The 27312-nt window shown below is 36.6% G+C and overlaps 1 protein-coding gene and 1 pseudogene across 4 annotated transcripts in view; both read left to right on the top strand.

The window, feature by feature from the left end:
* Positions 1-27312, top strand: part of ATP11C (ATPase phospholipid transporting 11C (ATP11C blood group)) — a 158658-nt gene that overhangs the window by 114543 nt on the left and 16803 nt on the right. For 3 of the 4 annotated variants that reach the window (XM_039874769.1, XM_039874774.1, XM_039874776.1), the window contains exons 19-26: positions 205-468; positions 3969-4143; positions 8678-8780; positions 9983-10128; positions 14945-15004; positions 20239-20366; positions 24626-24761; positions 26815-26880. In XM_039874769.1, the coding sequence (XP_039730703.1) occupies positions 205-468; positions 3969-4143; positions 8678-8780; positions 9983-10128; positions 14945-15004; positions 20239-20366; positions 24626-24761; positions 26815-26880 (1078 nt within the window). The remainder of the gene's footprint in view (positions 1-204; positions 469-3968; positions 4144-8677; positions 8781-9982; positions 10129-14944; positions 15005-20238; positions 20367-24625; positions 24762-26814; positions 26881-27312) is intronic. The other variant, XM_039874777.1, reaches the window with a different exon arrangement.
* On the top strand, positions 22702-22820 carry LOC120613210 (uncharacterized; annotated as a pseudogene).

Raw genomic sequence — 27312 nt, forward strand, 5'->3', positions numbered from 1 at the left:
TTGTTTGAAATTCAATCAGTAAAACTATGCCAGAGAGAACATTCTCGGAAAGAATATAGAGGCTATATAAGAAAACCAACTATGATAACCATGTCAGGACTCCAGAATTGCTGTGAATTGTAAAAATATTCTCTTTAACAAGCCATCTTACAGAATCTCTGTCAGGAATTTTTGAGGATAATAAGATTTCCTTTGTGTTCCCAGGCTGCAAGATCAAGCAGCTGAGACCATTGAAGCTCTACATACAGCAGGTCTGAAAGTCTGGGTGCTTACTGGGGACAAGATGGAGACAGCCAAATCCACCTGCTATGCCTGCCGCCTTTTCCAAACCAGCACTGAGCTCTTGGAACTGACCACAAAAACTATTGAAGAGAGTGAAAGGAAAGAAGATCGATTACATGAATTGTTGATAGAATATCGTAAGAAGTTGCTGCATGACTTTCCTAAAAGTTCTAGAAATCTTAAAAAGTAAGAAAGTGCATCAGCTTCTTATATTCAGACTTTGGTACAGATATAAATCACAGCTGTTTAGGCAGAAGGCTCCATTTTCTGTTTATCACTCTGTTTGCAGGTGTTTTCTCTTAATAAATTAAAACCTTCCCTGAGGACTGGCTAGTGGCCCAGCTGAGATTATTTGGCACTTTCCACCTTTCTTTTAATTTAAAAGAAAACCCTGCACTTCTCAAGATTTAGAAAACTAGTTCAACTTCTAAATGCTAGAGTCTGGGTATTTAGCATGATATTCTTGTCTGGTCCCTGTTAAGAAAAAATACTTCTTTTCACAGTCCCTTAAATTGAATGTAATAAAACCAGTCTCTATAATAGTTTCCATGCATTTCGAGATTCTAGAGCCATTTTCTATGTGTATTTTTGTGCCACAGCACTCCAGAGGGAACCAACTACTTGTTAACATGGACACTTTGACTCTGCTTTCATCTAGCTGCTTAGAAAGAATTTGTGGAACCTAAGGGTCTCAAGGAAAACCAGTGATACACAATAACTCAATGATATATTTTTCTACATCTACCATTGACCAAGGCATAGTCTTGGAAACCAGTTATTGAAATTTATCTTGGCCATAAGCAAACCAGTTTCCCCGTCAGAAATGCCATAAGATGTGCCTACACTAAATTCAAAGACCCCTAGATAAAACTTGTTTTCCATTTCTTGAGCACAGTGTTCCAGGAACAATGTTAAGCACTTTATGTAATTATTCTCTTTTAATCTTCACAACAACCCAGTAAGGCAATCTTATTTTCATCATTTTACAGATAAAGAAACGAAGGCCCAGAGAGGTGAAGTGACTTTTTCAAGATTACACAGCTAATAAAAGGGTGGAGCAGGTTTATCCAATTTCAGAGCCCATGCTATATCATTAACAACTATGTTCTATCTGCATCCTCATCTCTAGTGTTTAAACAAACTTTAAAAATGAATAACCCCCATTCATGAGGCTATGGCCAATTCTAAAACAGCTGTTATTATTCTTTTTCTTGGGCATCAGTAAGAATAAACAGGTTTTTATTAATTGCCTATGATAAATGTTTCCTTCCTTTAGCCAAATGGTACTTCTAAAAGCAGTCCAAATTACATGCCTTTTACTTGTCTATTTGTCTTAATCTGTTCAGGCTACCATAACAAAATACCATAGACTGAGTGGCTTAAACAGTAGAAACTAATTTCTCATATTTCTGGAGGCCTGAAGTCTAGGATCAGAGTACCGGTATGGTTGAGTTCTGGTGTGGTCTCTCTTCCTAGCTTGCAGAAAGCTACCTTGCTGTGTCCTCACATAGTAAAGGGAGGAAGCTCTGGAGTCTGCTTCTCTTCTTATAAGGACACTGATCTCATCATAAGGGCTCCATCCTCATGACCTCATCTAAACCTGATTACCTCCCAAAGGCCCCATCTCCAAATACCACCACACTTGGGCTTCCACATAGGACTTGGAGGAGCGGGGGGCACAGTTTAGTCCATAGCTCCATTCAGTAGCTCTGGGCACTTTTATAAAAGCCAGGGCTTAGAGAAAACTAAATTTTTCAGCTCAGAACATCCCTTCTTCCTGTCTCATCTGTTTGAAGTGGCTACAGTCTTTCCCCAGGTTACATAGGTGTCAGACCCGGAATCACCTTTGCCAGCTTCTGCTCCTTTGTCCCTTCCATTTCAGATCAGCCGCCAAGCCTTATTTGTGTTCTTATTTTCACCACTAGTGCTGCACATCAGATTTGTAACAACTCATGCCTCAAATCCCATAAGCCCTACTGCCAGACAAGTGGGCTCAGAAACCTTTAGTGGTTCTCCATTACCCACAGAATCAGATCGTACCAAAAGCCTCAAGTGACCATTTCAACTTACTTTCCTAGTGCACCACAACATACGTTCTGTCTCCTCACCACTTTCTGCCCTGTCTCTAAAGTTCTATTTCAGATATCACACCTCACAAAGAACTCACTGTTCTTCCTGTGTGTATTTATTGTCCCAGTCACTGGATATTAACTAATATCTTGTTTGGTTTGGTAGATTCTATCATATATGCTTCTGTTACCCCAAGGAGATTTCCTATTCTCCAAGGAAAGAACAGTTAATAATTCTTTACATTCTTCTATATGGTCTACTTATAGTTGATGTTTACATATATTGTTTGACTATTGAGCCACTGTTTTCTGCACATTAAGTCAGCTCTGTGAGTAGGGGAGCAAAGGAGAACACATGATTGATATCTCTTTAATTAGTAAAAAAAATGCTCATAAAATTATGAAGCAAAATATGGATAAGTACAAAATATTGTGGTATTAGCAGTATACACCCAAAAAATGGAATAAAAGATAGGTGAGGTATATTAGGTTCTCACTACTCAAAAGTCTGGTCCACAGAACAGAAGCTCCATTATCACCAGTAGCTTCTTAGAAATGTAAAATCTCATGTCCCTCCTCAAACGTACTGATCAGAATCTGTACGTTAACAAGATTCCCAGAAATTTTAACAAAGATTCCTTTAAACATTAAATTTTAAGAAGCATCAAATTAGACAAATAAATCTATAGCGATGAGATCCTACTGTGTCTAATACTTCCACTGCACTGGTTCTCAAATGGCACCCAAGATTCCCTGAGCTAAAATTGACTAATCATTTTCTTTTTATTGCAAAAAAAAAATGTGTTAATTAGTAGAATTTTCTCAGTTGTAAGTTTTCCTCCATATGTTTTTCTTAAATACTTGGCACTGGTTACATTCATCTTTCTTGGCACCTAATATCTCTTAGTTCTGACTATGCATGAGAATCACCTACAGAGCTTTTAAAAATATACCTATATATAACAGCCCTGCCCAAGAGACTCTATTTAATTTGTCTGGGAATAGACCTCAAGTGTAGGCAATTTTTTAAAGCCACCCAGATGATTCTAATGAGAAGGCTATGGTTGAGAACTACTAATCTAGTATAAAATGATATTTAAAGAACATATACCATTATTGTATGGTATTTAATGAACACCATATATTTTAGGTACTCCATCTTATTTGAGAAGCCAGGTCTACTGATGGTTTTTGTCATTTGGGCAAATGTATTAAGAAAAGGTCTTCTGTGATCTGTATACCCCAAAGCCATTGTGTCTTTTCCTTGTATTGTTAAGGAGTTTTTAGATTGAGTTTTTACATGTCTTCATAACAGGGTTTGATCTGTAATTTCCAAAATTCACCTCCACTTTCTTTTACAGAGACTGGTTGCTAAATGTTCATTATTTTTATACCTTTTAGAACTTAATGTCATCTGTATGGGCAGCTTGAGTCTCAAAGATGTGATGAAAAGTCCCTTGTGCCTTTATTATTAGAGAGACGCTTCTTTAGAATTTACAGGTTCAAGAACCAGATTGATGATGACTCTTATCAGACCCTCCTCTTGGTAGTTTAAAAGAAATCAGGTTCCTAAATAGAAATTAATAGATTCAAATACAGCATGTTTTTCTTTTTTAGAGCATGGACAGAACATCAGGAATATGGATTAATCATCGATGGCTCCACATTGTCACTCATATTAAATTCTACTCAAGATTCTGGTTCTAACAATTACAAAAGCATTTTCCTACAGATTTGTATGAAGTGCACAGCAGTGCTCTGTTGTCGGATGGCACCATTACAGAAAGCACAGGTAACTGCATTTTAGTTAATGTTCCATTCCAGGGACTTCTGTATACACATGTGCAAATGTTCATTTTACTTTTAATTTGTTTATTCTTCAGAGAGCCATTATTACCTTATTACACCTTCCCTGGCTTCGTCCTATTTGCGGTCAAAGTCAGCAGTCTTCCTACCAAATTCAGTTACACCTATGCTTTACCTTATTGTTCCCTCAAGCTGGCTGTCTAGTTTCTCACCTTCCAAATTTCTCTAATGAATGCTTGGTGCCTGCTGCCTCCATTCTGCTGCTTCTGCCTCCCCTATTACGTTAGTCACATGCATTCTTTCTTCTCATCTTACTCTGTCGGATTGCCTGGAGGAGAGCAATGACCTCTTCACCGAATTCATCGTGCTGTCTTCCATTCTCCTTCTCAATTCTCTGCTGCACTTGACACTGTCAATTATATTGTCCTTAAAGCTCTCCTCCATTGGTTTATGTGATGGTCCACGGTCCTGACTTTTTCCCCCCTACTTGTCAATCTAGTGTCTTCTTATTTTTCTTTCATCCTCTGCCTTCTCTCTTATTATCAGTTTTCTCTGAGGGTAAGTCTTCCCTCTGCTTTTCACCTATAGCCTATATCTAAATAAGCACATCCATTTCTATGACTCCCATAGATATAGCTCTGATCTTGACTTTTCCTTTTCATTAAGTCTCATATTTGTAGCTGCCTGCCAGATAGCTCCATATGGAATCCCCACTGTCACATTAAATTCTAGTGTTCAGAACAAATTTTAGAATTTTCTCCTTCAGGCCAGTTTGTTTTGTCTTCGTTATTCCTGTTACCAGTGCAATTTTTCTTTTGCTTTCTAAGTCTCCAAACTACTTCTGACCCTGCTCTTCACCCTTACTCCCTGTATAGTCACCATGTCCTGTTGATTCTACTTTTTGTCATAGCTTTCATTTTGGTGTCATCTTTTTAAACCTTTTACCTCCAGTCTAGTCCAAGCGCTTACGACTTTACAGGCAAACTATTTGATTGAGTCTCCATACTTTCACAATTCCCTCTTCAGTCTCCTTCCGCATACTCTCAAATTAATATTCTTAAAACACTACTTCTCTCATCATATATTTTTGCCCACTTTCAGTAGTTTCCTAGTCCCTCAGGATAAAGGGCAGGTAATTCATGTGGCACTCGGGACTCACCCTGTTGGCCATTAATGTGTGTCTGCATACTTTGTGTCCACCATAACTCCCATATCCAGTGTGAACTGTTCCCCCTTTATGTTCTTTCTACATGACATGTACACGCCAACTTCCAGAGCTTTTCTTATATCATTCCTTCATCTGGAATTCTCTCTGAATTCCTCTTGGCCTAACAAAAGTTTTAGTCATAATAAAACCCAGGTCAAGGGCCACTTTACCATATGCATTCTTTTCTAGCTCCTCCAGCCCACATTGATCTGCTTCACTTTGCTTCCTTATACTCATAGGGTCCAAGGTACTTTAGGGTCTCAGTTACATACATTTTTGCTTCTGTATACACTGTATTCTTTCATATGTGTTGGTATTGCTTCTACAGATTCTTCAGCTACTTGCTCTATACCCAGGGGATGACTGTGTCTTTGACTTCTCCTTTACACATACCCCACCTACTACTACACACATGCATGCACGCACATACACACAGCCCATCCTAATATAGGGCATTGTTTCTGTCTACTTTCTTGTCATTCTCAATCCCCACTGCAGTCAGGTGTTTTTTTTTTTTTAAACTTCAGAGCCCTGGTTAGCCTTAGCTGGTGAAGCACATCCTGCCAGAATAATATCTTCTATGGATACTCCTCCAACCACATATCTGTCCCTTTAGTCAGAGGCAATATTCCTTCCCCTCCACACACACACACTGCCTTCATTATCTGTTGCTCAAATTGCTCACCTTAGTTTTGACCATTCCATTGCCAGGTCAGTGTCTGAATTCCTGACCTCATGCCACTTCTCCCACCCAGATTGTGAACCCCCTTGTCATTCAGTCTTTGGTCTGTTTTGTTTCTCTCACTCTAGTCACTTCTTCTGGGCTATCACCTACTTATTTGGCATGGCCATATAGATGATTTTCAAGTCAGTTCTCCAATCCAAATCTTTACGATTCTACTTTACTTCTCTAGTTGTTAACTGAACATATATTCTTGGGTGTGTCATTATCACCTCAACTCAGTCTTCGCTAGAGCCCAACAGTCATTTTCCTTGTCTTTTTCTACATCTGTTATTGAGCTCACCGTACCTGCAGGTTTCTAGATTCAAAACCTCGAAATCTCTGTTGACTTCCCCCATACTTTACCCTTCCATGTGCTGTCAGTCACTAAATTCTGTCCATTTTCTAATATATTATCTTTTCCATCCGTTCCTTTCTTTCCATTATCTTCCAAGTCTAGGCCTTTAACAGCTCATTGTATTCCACCTAACTTCTCTCTGCCTGCAGTCTTGCTTTTCCTTCCCATTCCTCCTCTACCGTGGTACCACTTTCAGAATATTATTCCCTGTCGATCTCACCCTATGTGTACCTATCCATTCCTCCTGCGTGAAAACTCATCAATCTGTTCAAGCCAGATCTATTTTCTAAACAAATGCTCTACTTACCTGGCTATATTCCTTAGAACATGCCATTTTCTTTCTTTGGAATACTCCTTCAGCCCCATTTTCCCCATCCATGCAAATCTTCCAAATGTTTTATGATTTAGATCAAATCACTCTTCTGTGAAATCATTTCTGATCACTTTGGCATATAGTGTCCTCTTCCTTCTGACATCATAGACCTTCTTATGTAGATGACTTAGATAACAATGTTATATATTCTCATGCACAGATTATCGCATATTGTTATCTTATATTGTTAATCTGATTACCTAATATTCTTGTATCCATTCCTTATCTCTACTACTTCATTATCATATGCTTCTTAAAGTATTTGACCAAGCCTTATATCTTTTCTGGTATTTACACATTGCTTTATATATCGAATTACATGCAGTTAATAGTTGACCAGTAAGTGGATTTTGGTAAATTAATTTCTTTTTCACGAAGCTGTCCTAGAGAAGTTCCTAATCCAGGTGACCTGGGGCTCAGTAAAAACTACATGTTTATCTAAATCTTTCGTTATTTTATAGTCCATGACTATATGTCCTTTTATCTTTCCACAAGGACAAGCTTTCGTCTTTTTATTCTGTGCAGAAGCTGTCACCCTTAATAATTTCATTGCCTTCCCTAGACCTTTCCTGGCTGCAGTTTTTCTTCTTTGAGGTGCAAATCATCACTGCACATAGTATAACAGGTGCAGTTAGTTTAACAAGTATTGTAGCCCATCAAAAACAAATTTAGTTGGGGTTCTTTAATTTTATCTTTGATTCACAGATTATTTCTGACGGTCTTATAAAGTTTTTTAAAAGAATGCAGATGAGTGGAGGAATTGGAGGAAAGCTGGCATTTCACAATAACATCATTTTTGTGTTAAATGGAATTGGATGTGGGTTTTTTTTTTTTGGTATGCTATTTAATACTAAATAAAACCTGACTGAATTTTGTTTAAAGAGATTATAGAGTAGTTTAGCCTCGTATAAATTATTTTTAATCACTTCAGTTATGTTTAAAATGGATTTTATTTATGTTAACTGGTGAAAGCAATTGTGAGGACAGAATTTTTCCAAGACATTATTTAGATACTTAATTATATAAGCTTTTTAAAAGCTGCTAGATTCTAAGGGGTTTTCAAAGTTGACACATAAAGCAGTCATTATCTGAAACATAGGGTGGGAGGACAGCTGCTTACCCAATACACTTCTCACAAGTAACTCCACCAGAAGATTGATTTTATTCAGTATCTACCATGAACACAGCATTGAGCTGCCTCGTGCCATTGACACCTTAAAAAGACACTCAGGGAATAGTGACAAGGTTTTTATATATATATCAGATATCTTTCTGTAAGTCCATTCACCTTTAAGATGCCTCCTTCTAAAATGCAGCTACCTATAAGAAAGATGAAATATTGGGCAGTGGGAGTTTAGTTGACAGCTAGATGAGTGCAAAAATGTAACATTAGATAAGTCCCTAGAAATAAGGACTTATGCCCTGAGGGGGAGGGACAGTGTTAGCAGGGAGGAGAGAGAGAGAGGTTATCAAAAACATTGTTCTCCCACTTCCCACTTTTGTTGCATGGTACCCCAAATCAGCTTTCTGGTCTCCATTGTCACACATTCAACACCCGATCTGAAATGAAGCAATGAATGACAAAAGAGGGAAACATGTTGACCTCTAATATAGGTAGGAAGCAAGGGTTTGGGGGCAGTACATACATTCACAGAACCAGAAACAAATGGGTGCTCGTGTTAACATTTTGAAAAGCTGTGTTCTGCCTCTGAGAATTTGAGGCTATTGTACATATATACACAAACTACCTTTCTTCTTGGAAGGCCTCCCTTTACAAGTTTAAATGAGGCATTTGCCCCTAATGTAGTACAGTCTCACATTCTTTGACCTTTTCTATACTTCTTTTGTACTTAATGTTTAGATTGTCAGAATGGTGAAGAATTTAAAAGGCAGCCCAATAACACTGTCGATAGGCGATGGCGCCAATGATGTCAGTATGATCTTGGAATCCCATGTGGGAATAGGTAAGAAATACCTAATGAGATGGCAGCTATAAGGTACCAGAATTGCCTTTAGGTAGAAGGTCTTACAGAGAGATTGTTTCGGTTGCTCATCCCAAATTCGAATTTGGGGATGATAATTGTTGATTGAAGGTCCTCATCTGATCATGAAACATGTTCATCCTAAAGCCCTTCCCTTGGTGAGAATATGGCAATACAAAGTTAGAGGATCTTTTTATGTGAGCCAAGTAAAGTGAATTTCCCAAGCCTACTGGCAGTGCAATTGATCATGTAGCCCTCACTTTGACAACATGTGTGAAATTTTATTGATTTTTCACTCCTGGCCAGATTGCCTGCTCACATTGCTTCACTGTATCTTTTGAGATTCTTAATTGTTTGGTACTAAGAAATGATAATTGCTTGATTGGTTTTCTACATGACAGTATTTATGAGTGGCTTAGGCTATAGCGTTGAATTTATATGTTGGCATGCAACAACAGCTTTTCTACAACCTGCATCATTTTCCCCTCGTCAGGCTACTGGTAGGCAGCAATCCGAACACCCCAGCAAGGTTGTTTTTTTTTTCCTTTTTTTCTTTTCTTTTCTTTTTGGGTTTTCTTTTTTTGTTTTTTTTTTTTCAGAGGAGAAATAATGGAATTAGTATCTTGAGAATTATTGCACTGCAGTTTGGTTTCCCAAATTTTTTCCATTGGGAAGTATCCCTATGCAGTGCGGAACTCTCAGTTCTACTTATTGGTTATCCAGTGTGGAAATGTCCTAAAGCTGCTTGAGTTCATGGAAACTTGGGCTACTACTGAGAGTTTAGTCAGTGAAAGGACTTCACCATCTTATTGTAACTTTTCTGTTTTGAGCTCCTAGGACACAAACCCCAGGTCTCTGAGTTGCTTTAATGTTGCACCTAGTCTTAGTGCCGTCCACAATTAAGCACTAAACTGAGTGGTTTTAATATTTTCAGATTTAATATTTTTTCTCAAGATCATTTTTGTCCTGTAATGATTAAAATAATGATCCCATTTAATTGTATGTTATGTTACAAATACGTAATTACCAATTAAACTTAATTTTACTGTTTATTGGTTAAGTCTCACTGTCATTGTTAAAGCACTTTTGGTTAAATAAAAGCTAAGCTAAACTATACAATTGAACTATAACATGTAAGCAAGTTAAAAATATGAACTACTCACTCTATAGAGATTTTATTTTAGGTATTAAAGGCAAAGAAGGTCGCCAAGCAGCCAGGAATAGTGATTATTCTATTCCAAAGTTTAAACATTTAAAGAAACTGCTATTGGCTCATGGACATCTATATTATGTGAGAATAGCACATCTTGTACAGTATTTCTTCTATAAGGTATGTGATCAAATATTTGCAATTTAACTTATGACTGTTTAATCCAGCATGGGTTCTGCTTGGTCATAATGTTTTTCCTCATTTCTTCTTGTTTTTCGTTTGTTTGTTTGTTTGTTTGTTTGTTTGTTTGTTTGTTTTTGCTTCATACTGAAATTTGTGGTCAGTGAAACAAAGAAAATCTATTTATGGAATCAGAAACTAGAAATTCTTTTTAATTCAAGAGGTTTGAGATGAAATTTTAAGTCACCTTTCTTGAAGTATAGTTTAAATACAATAAAACGTACCCATTAAAAGTGTACAGTTCTCTTTTTGACAAATGTGTACATTCATGTAACCACCACCCCAATCAAAGTAGAACATTTTAATCATCTTAGAAAGTTCCCACATGCTTCTTCCCAGTCAGTCTCCTCCACCCCTGCTCCAAACAAATACTAGTCTGATTTAAATTCTGATTTATATTACTGTATATGTAATACTGTATCTAATATATATAACATGTAGCATATGATATATAGTAATATATAACATAAATTTAGGTATGATTTATGCAATATACACATTAGATATGCCTGTTTCTGAGCTATAGAATCATATGTACTCCTTTGTGTGTGGACTATTTCACTTAGTATAATGTTTTCGAGCTTCATCCATGTTGTATCATGTATCAGTATAGTTGGTTCCCTTTTTATCCTGAACATTATTCTAAGCTATTCTTTTTAGTAGAATTCTCTTTTCAAATGAAATGACACAGATAAAATAGATAAAATAGGTAAAAAGCAGGATTGCATTGACTAAAGGTCATGGGGCCAGGGTTGTGTACTAGCTCAACCTCCCTGTCCTGCCTAGAGGTTCTTCAGGTTCCACAGTTTGGAATCCATGAATATAATTTAAGCCACTCATTTTATGCATACTCAACTGGCATACATGAAGGTGAAAGTATGCAAATAATTTTTAGCCGACATAACCCAGAAATTGATCTCCTGTCCTATGTTCTGTTCCAGTTCTTAAAAACTTTTTCCACTTTTCATTTTGAAATAATTTCTGGCTTTAAAGAAGTTACAAAATAAGTGAAATAATTTTCATGTACTCTTTGCCTAGCTTTGCTAACTATTAACATCTTAGTTTACCTATAACATAGTTATCAGGATTAGTAAATTGATATGAATTGGCACATTTTTAACTAGTCTACATAGCAGGTTGGAATTTTGCCAGTCGTCCCACTGATATTCTTTTTGTGGTCCCTTTCAGGCTCATTTACATTTAGCTGCCATATCTCCTTAGTCTTCTTTAATCTGGGATAATTCCTGTCTTTGTCTTCATGATGTTAACATTTTTTAATAATACTGGCCAGTTAGTTTAGAATGTCTCTCAATTTGGGTTTATCTAATGTTTGCTTATTATTAGATTCAGGTTATGCATTTTTGGCACAAATACCACAGAAACAATGTTGTAACCTGCTCAGTGCATTGTATTAGGAGGCACATGTTGTCAGTGTCTCATTCATAATAATATTAACTTTGGTAATAATTCAAGTGGTGTTTTAGGGGTCTCAAGACCCCTCAAAATTGCTCTGTGTAATAGCATTTGAAAAGAACATTCCACTACTACAACAGACATTTCATTCCGAGTTAAAATCCATTAGTATTATTATTTATTCACTCAGATTTTCATAGATTTGGCCCCTTATCCTTTCAATATATCCCCATCATTTTTAAATATGTTATTGTGGTAAGAACACTTAACACGAGCTCTACCACTTAACCAATTTTGAAGTGTACAATACAATATTAACTATAGGCACAACATTGTACAGCAGATCTCTAGAACTTGCTCGTCTTGCATATTTAAAACTTTACACCCATTGAGTATCCCAAGCCCACATGATTGGACACTGAGATAGTTTTCCCAGCAATAACCTTGATTCTGTTTTATCACCAGTCATTAGAGTTACATGTTAAACTGAGCCTACATACTAATTTTTGTCTACCACAGAATCGAATTTACCAAAGTTCTTAATTAGATTCTAGTTTATAGGTATGTTATCAAGTTAGTGTACCAGTTTTAAATGATTCAAGCAATTTGAGTTTTATACCCTATATCTCACAGGAGGGAAAGCTCAGCAACTGCTTTCGCTTGTCAATTTGCTGTGATAAAGCCCAGGTCTTATTAACTTTATATTTTCTGAGGGGACAAAAACATAACCGTGAACCCAGGTTTACAGTGTTGCTAAAGTGCCATCAGCCACTATCAACTGGTATCCAGGCCAAACATTGATGATGATTAATAATGATAATTAACTCAAAATGTGTAATGTACTTTGCTGGTTAACAAAAGCACTTTATTTTCTTTTTAATCCTCGCAAATCTCCTATGAGGCAATTAGTATTATTTCCACTTAAAATATGTGGCAGTAGGGCTCAGAAAATTTAACTTGTCTTTGGTTCCCCAGCTAGCAAGTGACAGAGCAAGATTTTCATACTAGCTTTACTTAATTCTAAGTCCAGGACTGTTTGTACATCATAATTAGGGTCTATTGGGCCTTGGACTCAGGGATGAGTTGTTATTCTTTCTTACCTCCTGTAGTAGGAGAGCCCGTGAAGATTTGCTTTAGAGATATGCCTACTAATCTGATCTTTTCCTAGGCATGGTTTGCCTCTTTAAGATTTTGGCCTGCAATTCATTCAGCTGCCACCAGATGGAAGGAATGATCTGTTATGGAAAACAAAACAAGCATTAAAATATCTAGTGTTTATCAGTGGTCAGGAATTGACCCTATTCAGAATTTAAGGGAATGTTTATGTAGATGGTGTACTCTGTCTTCATAGGATCTCTATGCCCATTATCATCTTAGTTATTGACTTAGACTATTCCTTTTTTAGTGCTTCCTTTTGTCCCAAGATTTCTGAGACTTTCGAGCCTTTTTGGCTGAACTAAGAAGCCTTCCTTCCTCTTACCTTGCCATTGCATCTTCAGTTCCTTATTGCCCCACCCCAGAAGTACTTCAGTGACAGATCTTCTTGCCTTCTGGTTTTCCATGCAATCCTCCTTGCATAATTCAGCCACTTTTCAACTTATCCTCCAGAAACTTTACTCTCCTTTGTCTAAGGATTTAGTCTGGCTTTTAAGGCACCCCATAGTCTGACCCTGTCTTACCTTATCTGTTTAAAATATATAAGGCCTTAGCTTGGTTCCTGCTATCAACATATCCTGTTCATCTTTAGCACCTAGTTCAAATTGTAACTTCTTTATTCATTCAATCAACAAATATGTTTGAATGTGTTACCATGTGCCAAGCACTGTTTTAGGCCCTGAGGATTCATAATGGAATAAGACAGGCAAGGTCCCTGTTCTCATGAAATTTACATTCTAGTGGGAGAGTCAGACCTTCTTTGCCCACCAAGCACCCTCAAAATTCTCACTAAGCACTGCCTCCTCCAACCTCAGAACTTTTTTTGCCACTTTTGTGGTCAGTTGATTTTTAACAAAGATGCCTATGTGATTCAATGGAGAATGATTGTCTTTACAAAAATTAATTAAAAACGGATTGTAGACATGGATATGAAATCCAAAACTATAAAACTTCTAGAAGAAAATAAGAAGACATTATTATTACTTTCATTAGTCAAAACACCAACCTACTCCACCATCTTGACCGGAAAATAACTTTTTTTTTTTTTAAGTATGATTCTAGAAATGCTACCTACAGTATTCTGCATTCTACCAGAACTGATACATACAAATGAGTGTTGCCCTTCCAGATGATGAGCTCTTTGGAGCTACCACACTTATTCTGATGCGTAGGAGTTATTCAAAACATGTATAGCACTTTTCTTTAAGAACATCCTCCAGAGCGTGTAGTATATTTACTTAAATATCCTCAGCCATTGCAGGTGTTCATTCTTTGAGGATGCATTGGATTTTTGAAAACAGCCTCAAGTCTTGCGGCCTGGTAAATTCCCTAAGTGAGAATGTATGGCAGAAGGAAGGAGACTATTTTTCTTTACTATGGCTCAAAAATGGGCTCTTGAAGGCATTGCCCAAAGAGAAATCCAGAGATATCATGAACAAGTGACAGCAGCATTCAGATAAGGTCATAGCCTGCCTTGATGGATGACACTCATTTGAAAATATTGGTTCTGCTATTTTTGCCTGAAGTTATTAATTTCAGTATTTGAAGTCACACCTAGTAACTTTTAAAAGTGCCTTATGAATTCTGCACTTGAACTTTTAAAATATGTTTTTAGTGTTCTCCCAACCCCTTAAGAGTAAGAAGTGTCATTTTGTTTTGTTTTTTTGTATTTTCCACAGTGCCTCTTTTGCATATAGTAAGTGATCAATATTAAATGTTAATTGATAGTCGAGATAGTAATAAAGGCAGTAAAGCATTAATTGGTACTGTTAGTGTCAACATACACTGTAATTATTTCCTGACTATTTATTGGCATTAATTGACTTAAAATATACACTTAAAGCTTTGTTTTATTCTACTTTATGATGATTTTGCAAATCTAAATGACATTTAAGGTTCAGTACCATTAGGTGTTTGTATTGTATGAGCTCCTTTCTTCCCTAGAAGAAGAATAGCAAGAGTTTCTTGTGAAGTGAGATCTCTTCTCCATTGATAGGGCAAAAGTTGGTATTAATATGAATTAATCGTTTGTTTTTGAGTTGCTTCCTTACAGCTCTGGAGTGCAGACTTAATGCATTTTGATACTTGAAAGACTTAGAACTGACTATAGATTATTGGGAGTACAGTTTCCTGTTTTAGTTTAGAAAGTTAAGTGAAAACATTAACACTTTTCTCCATTTTTTTCCAGAACCTTTGTTTCATTTTGCCACAGTTTTTGTACCAGTTCTTCTGTGGATTCTCACAACAGGTTTGTCATTCTAGTTATTTGTTATAATGTAGTTTACATTTGCTATTAATAATTTACCTTTTTATGCAATGAATTATAGAGATTAGAGGGGTATGTCCAAAGTAAAAGGACTTGGTGTTTTGTTTTGTTTTGTTTTGTTTTGTTTTGGGTTTGGTTTTGGTTCAGCAATTGATCTTGGCTTGGTTATGACAGTAGCAGATATTTGTGTCTTTGCTTTAACAATGTTTCTATTCATTACTTTCTTTTGTAAGTTATTTAGTATATTCACTTGGAGTTAAGATGACCTTTAAAAGAGTATTCTGATTTTTTCTTCGTATCACTGTACATAGCATTTTACAGTAATCCTAAAATGTTATAGTTTAATATTTCATTGAATAAAATCTCACACCTCTGCAGTTTCTCAGGTTGATTTTCTAGAAAAATGTTGATCTTCAAGCTGGCCACAAAGCTGTGATTCCTAGATAGAGCTTTGGAGTACTTTACTTGAGCAACTCTACCTTTTTTGCCCTCTATTTTCTGAATATTTATTACATAAAGAATATGCTATATGTTAACTTGATATTTAAGTGGTGAGATGAACAGGCACATTTGTCAGTTTGTTTTGAGAACGGAAATGGATTTTGTGTTGCTTCTAGAGGAAGTACAGCAATATACAGGAGCTATAATGCTCATTGACTCAAAAATTTTCATAGTTAATTTGTGAGTAATTCAGTGATTTCACCAAGCTGAGCTACTGGTAGCATTGCCACAGGTATTAGAGACTGAGGTTCTAAATTTCAAGGCATATTTAATTCCTCATGGTAGACAGTTATCTTTTTTCTGATTTCTTGGCAATATTTTTAAGAATATATTCTTCTCAATGAGAAGTAACTGCTCTTTCTTTTGAACTTGCCTCTTTGCCATATGGTATGCTCTCTGTTATATCAGTGCCATGTCATCAGCCCCATGGTGCCAGTTAAGCAGATCGCTTTTTAAATTAATCATCTACTAGCTATAGGAAGTACCATCAGCCTTCTTGTATTCAAAACTAACGGTATTTTATGAATTATGGTGAGTTTCGTTTTCTTGAACATTCAGTTAACTATTGATCAAAATGTTTCTATTCCTCACTTCCTTAGATGAATGCAAGTTTTAAAAACACATTTCAATTTTTTGGCAAAGTGCAAAAGGGAAGTTGGCTTATCTGGTTGAAACGTTTTTATTTTGAAAAGAGTCTTCTTTTGTTATCCTTTTAAAACATAGTTATCAAGCACAAGTCGTATGAAGAAAAGAAATACTTATTCCTATTAAAGCCAGCCGAGAGTCTGTGGTCTGCTTCAATTAACTGCTTAGATTTCCATAGGAGTTGATGTTTGGGTTCCTCAGTTGCTCAACTGGTATATTCATTCATTTAACAAATATTTCTTGAGTGCCTACTGTGTGCCAGGCTAAGTGCTGGAGATATAACAGTGATCAAACGTCTTACCCCGTCGAGCTTGCAGTATAGTGATGGGGGAAAGATAGGCAACAATCAGACAAATATATTGTCAGGTACTGATAAATGCTCTCAAGGAGGGAAAAGCATAACAAATGAATAGAGTGTGACTGGGAAATAGAACTGCTGTTTTAGAGAAGATAATTTGGCAAGTTCTCTCTGATGAGGTGACATTTAGGCAGAGATATGTGGGAGATGACGAAAGGAGCTATGCAGACATGTTAGAGGAAAACTGTACCAGGTAAAAGGAAGCTCTGAGATGGTGACATGATATACAATATCTTTAGTTTTTAATTTGGCCCAGTGCTATTGCTGAATATTGCAGCCTTTATTGCAGATATCTTGGAATACATACGGATAGTCAACCTTTTTCCACTCAGGTCCCCAACAGGTGTTCTCTGCAACCCTGGAACTTGGAGAGTGAGCTATGGAAAATGTAGACATAGAACCAGGATTCGGATTCTTTAAGCAAAAAGCAGCTTGCTCTTTACCAAAGCTAGAATAATACTGGTCTCTTTTCCTTCATAAAAAGAAAATATTTGTAACAGGTTTAACAAGACATAGTATCAGCTAAACCTGTTGTTTCTTTTGAGAACATTCTGTCTCCTCTAATTTTAATTATGCATCCAAGAATTATAATTTTCTCTCATGTAACCTCAAAGTACCATAGTTGAATGAAAGTAGATTGATGCTTTTGTTTGAGGGAAATTCAAGACTAAATTACACACCAGTCAATCTGAGTTATTATTTCAATTTTCTCATTAGTGAAAATGGATAGTTTTCTTTGAAAATACAGTGTTGTGTGCCTACAGACTAGTCTTCTCTCTTGAGAATTAAAATGAGTGTAACACCTTTTGGGGGTACTTTTAAATTCAGTAGAATATTTTTGCTGAGCCTAAATCTTTGTATGTGGGAAGTATCTTCACGTTCTATGTAGAGCTGTATTTTTAACTTCACTGAAAATGTCACATGCATATTATCTTGCTTGGTCTCTACCTCAGGCCAGAGTTGTCCGTTCCTCTGGACTCCCCCAGTTCTTTGTACACTCACTACTCTGTTTCCCCCCTCTAGAATTTGAGCTCTTTGGCAGACAGGGCATGAATCTTCTCTGTCTCCAGTACTTGTCACCCTAGTAAGCACTCACTAAATGTTTAAGTTAGTTAATGAATGAACTACTGCTCTATTCAAGTTATTTTTAAATACCTTAAATATTTTTCCATAAAGGAAAATTTACAAGATTAAATCAGTCCTTTGCAAATGTGTTATAGCATTCAATCTCTACTCATTCATTCATTCAATATTTATCGAATGCTTTTTATATGCCAAGTTCTGTTCTAGGAGCTCAAGATTGTCAAAGTCCTCTAGCCAAAGACCACTGGGAACACACTCAATTGTAGTTGATCAAATTAAGTTTTTACTTACTGCAATGAGGAAGAATATACATGAGGAACAGTGGGGCCTCTCAAGGAGAGGGTGATAGAAAAGTCTTTTAAGATTTGGGCTTAAGTTAGGTGATTTGGAGAAGAATTTAAGAATTTGGGCCTTGCTTCAGATTAGGTGCTGTCAGTAAGCAGGGGCCATTTAATGACTAGGCATTTCAGTAAATCTTAACCAGGAAGAATGAAGACAAGAAAGAGGTTAACACTGTCATTGGTCCAGAAGCAACAGTCAGTCAGTCATATTAGCCAGAATAGGGATGTCGGTCATTTTCATGATTTGGACAGTATTCATACTCTGTGTTCAGATGTGATTAAGGAGTTGTCTTGTTTTTGTTTTGATTCGTCATAGTCACAGAATTTTGATGTTGCATTTCTGTGAAATTGTACATGTTTGATGGGAGAACACCCATGCCTTGCTGTGAGTGCCAGGCCAGCTCCTAGATGTCAGGGGTTGCTTTGCTCATTCTTAAACTATAGCTGTCAAAAAAATAAAAATCCATACCCTCATAGAGCTTGAATCATAGTGGAAAGAAACAGTATAAACAATAAATTTATAATGTAAGTTAGAAGATAATCGGTACCGAAAAAAGATAACAGGATAAAGGGGGAAAATGTGCCTGGGAGAGAGGGAATGGCAAGTTAAATCAAGGATGGTCTCACTGAGGTGACATTTGAGCTGAGATTTGAAGGAATCAAGGGAGTACTATCTGAAGAAAAAATGTTCCAGGCAGGGCAACAGCTGGTTCAAAGGAGGTCTTAAGCCAGGGGTGGGCCTCACATGTTAGAGATACTATGAAGAAGCCATTGCATCTGGAGTAGAGTGAGCAAGGAGAAGGAGAGGTTAGAGATGGAGTCACCATATAGGAGAAGCTGAATTGAGTGGGGCTTTATAGTCACCCCATTGTAGAAACTTTTTTAATTTTCAGAAATAAAGATTCCCTAGAGAGTTTAAAGAAAGTGATGACTTGATTTTACTTATTTTCTAATAGAGCTACTCAGGCCATTGTGTTGAGAACAGACTTTAGGTCAAGGGGAGAGAAGCAAGGAAACCATTTAGGAGGCTTGCCAGGGTTGTAACAGTGGAGGTACTAAGAAGTGATCTGGTTCTAAATAATTTGAAGATAGAGTCGATAAGCACTTCTTCATTGATTGGCTATGAGGTGTAGAAAGAAGTCAAGGAAGAATTCAAAATTTGGGTTCTTACTGATCAGGAAGATTTAGTCGCCCCTTCCTGAGATGAGGAAGACTTCAAGAAGAGCAGATTTGAGTTGAGGGCAGGTCAGCAGTCCAGTCCTGGACATAAGTTTGAAATATGCTAGACACCCAAGAGACATCAAATGGGTAAGTGTACATATGAGGACAGGTCTGGGCTAGAGGTAGATTTGGGGGAATTTTCAGTGAATGCTAGCTAGTATTAAAACCTCAGGACTGAATGAGATCACCTAGAAAGTGAATATAAAGTTCCAAACGCTGAGTTCTGGAACACTCTAACAGAGCGCTCAGGGAAAATAAGAGACTGAGAAGCAACAGCTAGCGAGATAAGAAGAAAATCACTCATTTAAAATATTCCTTGAGCACCTAAGTGGTACCAGGCACTAAGGTAAGATAACTAGGGTCACAGATGTAGAGCCACTGACTGTGATAGGAAACATAGGAGAAAGCATATTTAAAGGGGAGGAAATTAATGAGTTTGGTTTTAGACATTTCGAGTTACAGCTGCCTATGGGACAGCCAGCAGACAGTTGGAAATTTTGGTCTGGAACCCAGAAAATTCAGAACCAGAAAGAGTTGGAAGTCATGCCCTTGTGCGTATATTTAGTTTTGTTTTTGTGAATACATTTATTTGATTCTTACTAAATCGCCATATTCAATATCATGAATACATCCTGGAGAAGGTGATAATAATATTTAAAGCCATGTAAAATATTCAACAAAAAAACAGTGACACAGGCTGGACAGTGCCTAGTTTCCCTGAGGGATTTCTGACTTATACTTAATTTGTCTTTGTTAGCTGACAGATCTTTTGAAAAGTTATTAGTTAATATCTATTAGAAATAGAGCTTATAGCATATAAACATGCTTAATAAGATCCTATTAAAAGGTATATTAATATGATGCATCACATATTAGCTTCTTTTCTGTAGTTACCAGAGTGACCTTATTTACAAAGCTTCCTTTGCTATTACAGAAAATGTGAAAAGAAACTGTCTTGCTTTTTTTGAAACTGACTTATTTTAGCTTGTGATTTTTTCAAACACATCAATATCCTCTTGCAAATGATTGTTACAATACATTCCTTTCTCTTGCAATTGTTATTTCAGCCACTGTATGATGCCGCTTACCTTACAATGTATAATATTTGCTTCACATCCTTGCCCATCCTGGCCTATAGTCTACTGGAACAGCACATCAACATTGACACTCTGACCTCAGATCCCCGATTGTATATGTAAGTTGAACATTATAGTTAAAACCCCCTCAAACTTTCAAAGTTGTAGGTTTCATTTTATCTGAAGGTGTAGAGGATACAGAACTGCCCACCTGGTTTGATCACATAGTTCTGTTCTGAATTTTTACCTGCTTAAAACCGATCATTCAACAGGAAAATGACATATTTCCTAGGCATAGGTCCGGTACTTGAGTGTGTGTGAATCATTTAGTTCAAAATCATTAATTCTCAAAATGCGAACCTACATTTTTATAGAGTTCTGGAATCTTAGAGGAAGACACAATATTTTAACTACAAAAAAATAATGCCTCACACAAAGATCTTTGGTAGTTTAGGATATTGATTCCTACCTGTAAGGGATTGAACTGATGATATTATGTTAGGCTTTGTCTTGTAAACTGCCTCTGAAGCATAGCCTCTCCTCCTTTGTTAGCTCCATTCTAAAACTGTTCTGTTAAAGAAAATAATTCATCAAGCCATTATATTTATTTTGTGTCAGTTGGAAATGCATGCTTTTCTCTATGGATGGGGGACTTGTCACTAGCCCCAGTTGCTTAACTTATGATTTAATTGGATTTTTATAAATTAAGCCTGTAGCTAAGGATAAAGTTGTCAATTTACAGCAAATTATAAGCATTGCTAAATAGTGGATAGTAAGTATAATAGAGAGACTTGGGTGGTTTATTTGTATGAAGTGAAGGTACATAAATTAAGGTATTTCTTTAACCAGAATGACTCATAAAACTCACATTTAGTTGTTAGATTTAACTTGATTTATAAAGTATATCATCATTTTAAAGGTATTGATTATGAAAATTTTCAAACATGCACAGAAGTAGCAAAAATACTATTAATATAGTGAATTTCCTGTCCTCATCACTCAGCTTTACCAATTATCAATTCAGGGCCAATTTCTGTTTTGATAATAACCCTCTCTGCTCTATCATGGAATTATTTTGAAGCAAATATCAAACTTGTATAAAATAGTTATTTCAGTATGTATCTCTTAATAAGGACTTAAAAATAACAGTACCTAAAAATTTAACAAGTCTGTAATATCAAATATTCAGTTAAGGTTCAAACTTCTCCACCTGACTCATTTCTTTTAATAGCTTTATTTAAATCAGGTTATAAGATTCATATATTGCAATTGATTAATATGAGTCTCTTCTAATCTGTAGGTTAACCTGACAATTTATTTTGTTGATGAAACTGGATCATTTATCTTGTAGAATTTCTCCCAATCTAGAGTTTGCTGATTATATTGATGGCATTGTTTAACACGTTCTGCTTTTCCCTGTATTTGTTGCAAAGGGGTAGTTAGATCTAGAGGGGAATCATAGAAACCTTGGTAGAAATCTTACAGAGCATCGTCTCCTATGCTCTCTTTTTTAAATGAGGAACCAGGATGCAGAAATGACTGCTGAAAGACACAGAGTATAACTAGAGGCCAAACCAAGATCAGAATTTAGTCTTTCGGATGACCAGCCCTGTGCTCTTCTCAGCTGGTTGGTGGTTTTCAGACGTCGAGTCAGCAATGTGTTCTGTCTTCACACAACAACTAAAGTGAAGAAGTGGGGTTTAGATGGCAGTGAGTGGAATCTCCCCATTCAGTCCCAACAAGAGCTCAAGCTAATCACCCACACTCCAATCCCAGCTCTGCCACTCACTGTGTAAACTTGCACAAGTTACTTGACTGAGATAGGCCTCAATTTCATCTTCGGTAAAATATGGGTAACAGTAGCACCTAATCCACAATGGTTTTGTGAGGATTAAATGAGTGACTATGTGTAAATGAACTTAAAATAGTGTCTGGCACATAGTAAATTTTCAATATTAATCTTATTCTAACACCCTCCTCCACTTAACTTCAGGGTGGTGCTGAACACTTTCATACATTACAAATGTTGAAAACCTAAAGAAAACTGTTGAATACAAATTATTGTAAGGGTTTCCGTGAAGTTTTATTTACTCCACTGCGAGTGTAGATTATGAATTATTAAACAAGGGTATACTTGCCACATCTGATACAAAAATGGAAGCCTTGACGTAACTATTGCCCAGCCCAAAATACAATTTTCCTTCTTGTCCGCTCTGTTAAGACACTGCTCTCAGACCGTCGCTGTATTATAAATTGCTTCATCACTCTGAGTAGTCTTTTGTAAATATGAAGCTCTGGTCTTCATATGTGGCTCTCTCAATAGTTGTACCACTTAATATTGTGTAGAATATTGTAGATTTTACCTTCAGGGACTTAGTGACTTAGGCATTTTTCAAACATTTTGACATGAACCAAGAACACAATTGGATATTTTTATTATTTAAGAGAAATTTTATCTACAGCCATGCCACCCTGAACAAGCCCGATCTCATCTGATCTCAGAAGCTAAGCAGGGTCGGGCCCGGTTAGTACTTGGATGGGAGACCACCTAGGAAGACCAGGTGCTATAGGTGTAAAAAAAGAGAGAGAGAGAAATGTTAAAAGTAAACTAGTAAAAGTAAACTAGTTCTATAGAGAGAAGGGTATTGGATTTATTTCTTCTACAGCTTTAAAAGGCAAAAGAAAGGTCCTAGTACACCTGCTACTTCCCATCATATGGAGGTGCTCTGGCCTTTGCTGCCGGTCAGCCATTCCTCAGGTCTTCATATTCTCTCTCATGTTCTCCTGAATGTTGACTGCCATATTCTGTCTCCAACAACTTCATCATTCATCTGAGTGCACCTAGAAAGCCTCACCTAAAACTCAGCATTCCATGATACATGCCTCTGTCCATCTCCCTCCCAGTGTGTAGTGTAACTCCCAGAGAAGGTCTGGAAAGACAAGGACCACTTCCTGCCTCAGCCCAAGTCAGTGATTCTCAAGAGTCCCACTGGCTGGCAGTTTCTGGGCAATTCCTGCAAAGATCTTAAGGAGGTGCCTTCTCTGTGGCTCCCAGTTGCCTTGGGAATGAGACTTACTGGCTATGGGAAGAGCTTGCTTCTAGGAAGCAGCTACCTCTTCCTCCTGCAATTTTTTCTAAGGCAAACAGCAGCACAGTGCTTTATGCATCCTCTGTACTTCAGATACCTTCATGCACCTTGGAAACCTTAGTAAAAAAAAGTTGGGTATTTGCCACCTTTTCAGGAAACCCCACAGTACTCAATACCAACTGAACAAGGACCAGTTTCATTTACATTACAAAGGTGTTTCTTATTCCATACAGCCCAGTGACATTCTTGGTAGCATTGATGACCTGTGTGCTATTTGAATGATTAGATACCTTTAGATAAATGTTAAGAGTAATTTGAAATAGACACCAAAAGAATTCCATGCAATTTTACTTCATTAGAATCGATGGCCTTATTTAACATTCTGACTTGTACTGAGGGGATTGTGCTATTTTTGACAGATTTTAAACTTAACTTTAATCTGTCCACATGCCTTTTATCAAATCACGTAATTTGGCTCAATTGAAAAAATATAAAGGGTACCCCAAGACCAAAAAAGGTTAAATTCCCAGGAAAAAAATATCTCGATTAGTAATCAAAAAATATTTTAACAATTGTAGTTGGAAAGCTAAGGTAGCTTGGTTGAGAACGTATGATTTGAAGTCAAGCAAATCGATTGTATACTAGCTCTGTCCCTTACTAAATGAATGAACTCTGGCATGCTGCTGTACTAGTAGTGGTTCCCAAATTTTACTGCACAATACAATCACCTGGGGAACTTTAAAAATATCCGGATTCCCAAGTCATGCCTTATGCCAATTAAATCAGAATGAGTTTGCGAGCCAGGCATCAGTGTTTTTCAAAGATCCCCAGGTGATTCCAATGTGCATCAAAGTTTGGGAACGATTATGATACACCTTTTTGAGGCTCATTATTGTAGATGGGAGTGATAAGAATACCTATTTCGTGTGGTTTTTATATGGATAAAAATGGGCAATACATATAAAACTCTTAACCTAGTTTCCTGACATATAATAAGTACTCAATAAATAGGAGCTATTATTATTGATTATATTATTGTTATTAGGCGGCCAGAATTTTAACTTAGAAATGCTTAGACAGTTTAATCCACTGACTCAGGAGGTGATTACACAAAGATAAACCTGCTCAGTCTGGCCTTTTACCAAAAGCCTTCCAGTCCCTCAGGGGAGTAACTACCTTCATTATAACAGGGTCAAACCCTATGTGCACTTTTGGCATTTCATCATATCTTTAAATAAATGGCCTTCAGAGATTTGTTAACCTGTGTTTTTTTTCTCATTTCTCAATAGGAAAATTTCTGGCAATGCCATGCTACAGTTAGGCCCCTTCTTATATTGGACATTTCTGGCCGCATTTGAAGGGATAGTGTTCTTCTTTGGGACTTATTTTCTTTTTCAGACTTCATCCCTAGAAGAAAATGCAAAGGTAAAAAAAAAATGTCATTACATCGTTTGGTTTCATAAGCATGGCTTATCTTTTTTCCATAGGCACTGGATCTGTCATACACATACTCTAGCTGTAATCATTTTGCAAACTTTTTTAAGTTACAGTATTTAGTTCTCACAACTTCTTTAGAACAATAAAAGTGTTGAAGTAAGAAATTGCTTCCTATGTGCATGGCTAACTAGAGAGCTTATGTGCAAACCTTATGGAAGCTTAACTTGGCTGTAATTTATTGGACGAACAGAGTTCTTGGGACTTCAGACTTTGGATCCCTACACTTTGATGTGAGCAAGGCCTTTTCTGTTTTAAAAGCGAAGTCTGGCCCCACTCAGTTCTTATTCACAGTGGCCTTCCATGCTTGGAGTTCAGTAACCGCCATTCTTTGGAATTCCCTTCTCTTTCTCCTTCCTTTCCACATGGTAGCATAGTGTTTTCCAGAAAAACTACCCTGGTCCTACCAGTGCCTTCCTAGCAAGCAACTACATGGGTCAGCACCTGCATTTGGATGATTTTGCCCTGGCTGTGCTGTAGGAAGGAATTGCTGGTGGGGTGAGGTCTTCCCGCAGCCACACAGTAGAAAATCAAGCCCATCACTTTGCATGCTGATTTCACTATGTTCCTTTCTATTCCTGGGCTTCCTCTTTTATGATCATTCATTCTTTACATTCTAATGTGAAGCAAAGCTAAGATTCAAAAAGAATTTACTGAGTACAATGACTATGTCTAGAATCTAGACAGTCAGCACCTGTTACAGAAGTGATAGGTTCAGTGGATTTGAATACTTTGAAATTAGGTACTACAGTCAAAACCTCTCTAATTTAGACTGACAGAAGTCAATTTAGTATGAATCCATTAAAATTATTAATCACTGAATAACTTTTGAGGAAATACAGATCTAGTATTTTAGGGTAGGCACATGTAGCACTTGCCAAAAATTATACCCTATTAAATCTCTCTGCATGTCCCCAAGCAAGTCATTTCAGCTTTCCAAGTCAACTTTTCCCATCAGTAAGAAGGGATTAGATTTTATGATTTCTCAGATCCCTTCAGCTTTATGACTGAATCTGTCACTCCCACTTTTTATTTTTATTTAACACATAAGTTACATAGAACTAACTCTTGCTTTAAAAAAAAAATTTTTGTTGTAAAATAGGTGGATACTCTCCTGCAGGCCTGTTGACATGGTTCATTTTCTCAGCAAATTCTTCAGGTGGTACATGGGGAGCCTCAACCCAGCCTGTGTCCAATTCATCACCCATTTTGAGTTCGTGATGTCTGGATTAATTACATTTTGCTGTATATGTCACTATCCTTCTAAATATTTGCTAAAATTACAGTAAGTGTAAGGACCGCTATCAGCAATTAAACGTAACACCCACGTATGATTTGATCAAATTCTTTTTTTGCTTCTGTTAGCCTTAATTTTTTGTTTTTATTTTTTGAAAACCTTTACATTTCATTTTCTGTTTTAATGTTATGCATTCAGATCTTGACAGCATTTGGTAAGCATATGTGCCATTCATTGCCATCGTTTGGATTTATACATGGTATCTGCTTTTCTTTGATGTGCACATGCTGACAGCTCTAATATTTACAGCCAAAAATTAGACTGTGTTTTAGAAATATGAGTCCGTTTGTCTGCAAATTAGTCCTTATTTCAAAGCTTTAGTTTTATATTATAGGAAAGGCCCATATATCTTCAGAGACATGAGTGATCCATTGACTTGTTTTGATGAACATTACTGTTAGTATAATAGGGTTTTTTCCTGCCTTTATCATACCAGCGTTTTCCCTGTTTGATGCCACATGGAATAATGGAAATAAATTCTACCAACCATAAATGTAGTGTACCTGACCAAGAAAATTTAAGGTCACAGTAAAATCTAGTATTTTGGCCTGAACTTTTGACCAGGTATTTCCCTAAACAAGTCGTACAGAAATCTTTGGCAGTTACACATGATATTAAACTTGGCTTTTTATTTTTTTAGGCAGGCTTGTATATTCTTGGTACATGTAATTGTAAAATGTTTTTCAGGTATATGGAAACTGGACTTTTGGGACCATTGTTTTTACAGTCTTAGTTTTCACTGTGACTCTGAAGGTTAGATTTTTATTTATTCAAATATATTTAACTCCATTTTTATAATACCTTCTGGTCTTATACTAATATGTGTTTCTTGTCTATAATTCTTTATTTTTATTGCAGATCGTATCCAAGTCTGAATGCTTACTAAGATATGTATGATATTAGAGATTTGGGCATTTGTATACTACTTGTGATTCATTTTTTACTGTATGTTGTCTGTCTTCTTTAATGTTACATAACTAAGAATGCCAGGCCTTAAAGGGATTTGGGTACTTAAGACAGTTGAATAGGTGTCCATGAGTGAGATAATGTATTCAAAAGAGCTTGGTACTGATGAAATTTTATATAATGTATTCATCACTGAAATTTACCCATATTAGTGATGAAATGCATAAAAAATACAACAGATAACATACAAGAAGGGTAGTTTTGGCAAAATCATTTGCA

This window comes from Pteropus medius, unplaced genomic scaffold, assembly GCF_902729225.1.
Source record: "Pteropus medius unplaced genomic scaffold, Ma_sr-lr_union100, whole genome shotgun sequence".
Taxonomy (NCBI): domain Eukaryota; kingdom Metazoa; phylum Chordata; class Mammalia; order Chiroptera; family Pteropodidae; genus Pteropus; species Pteropus medius.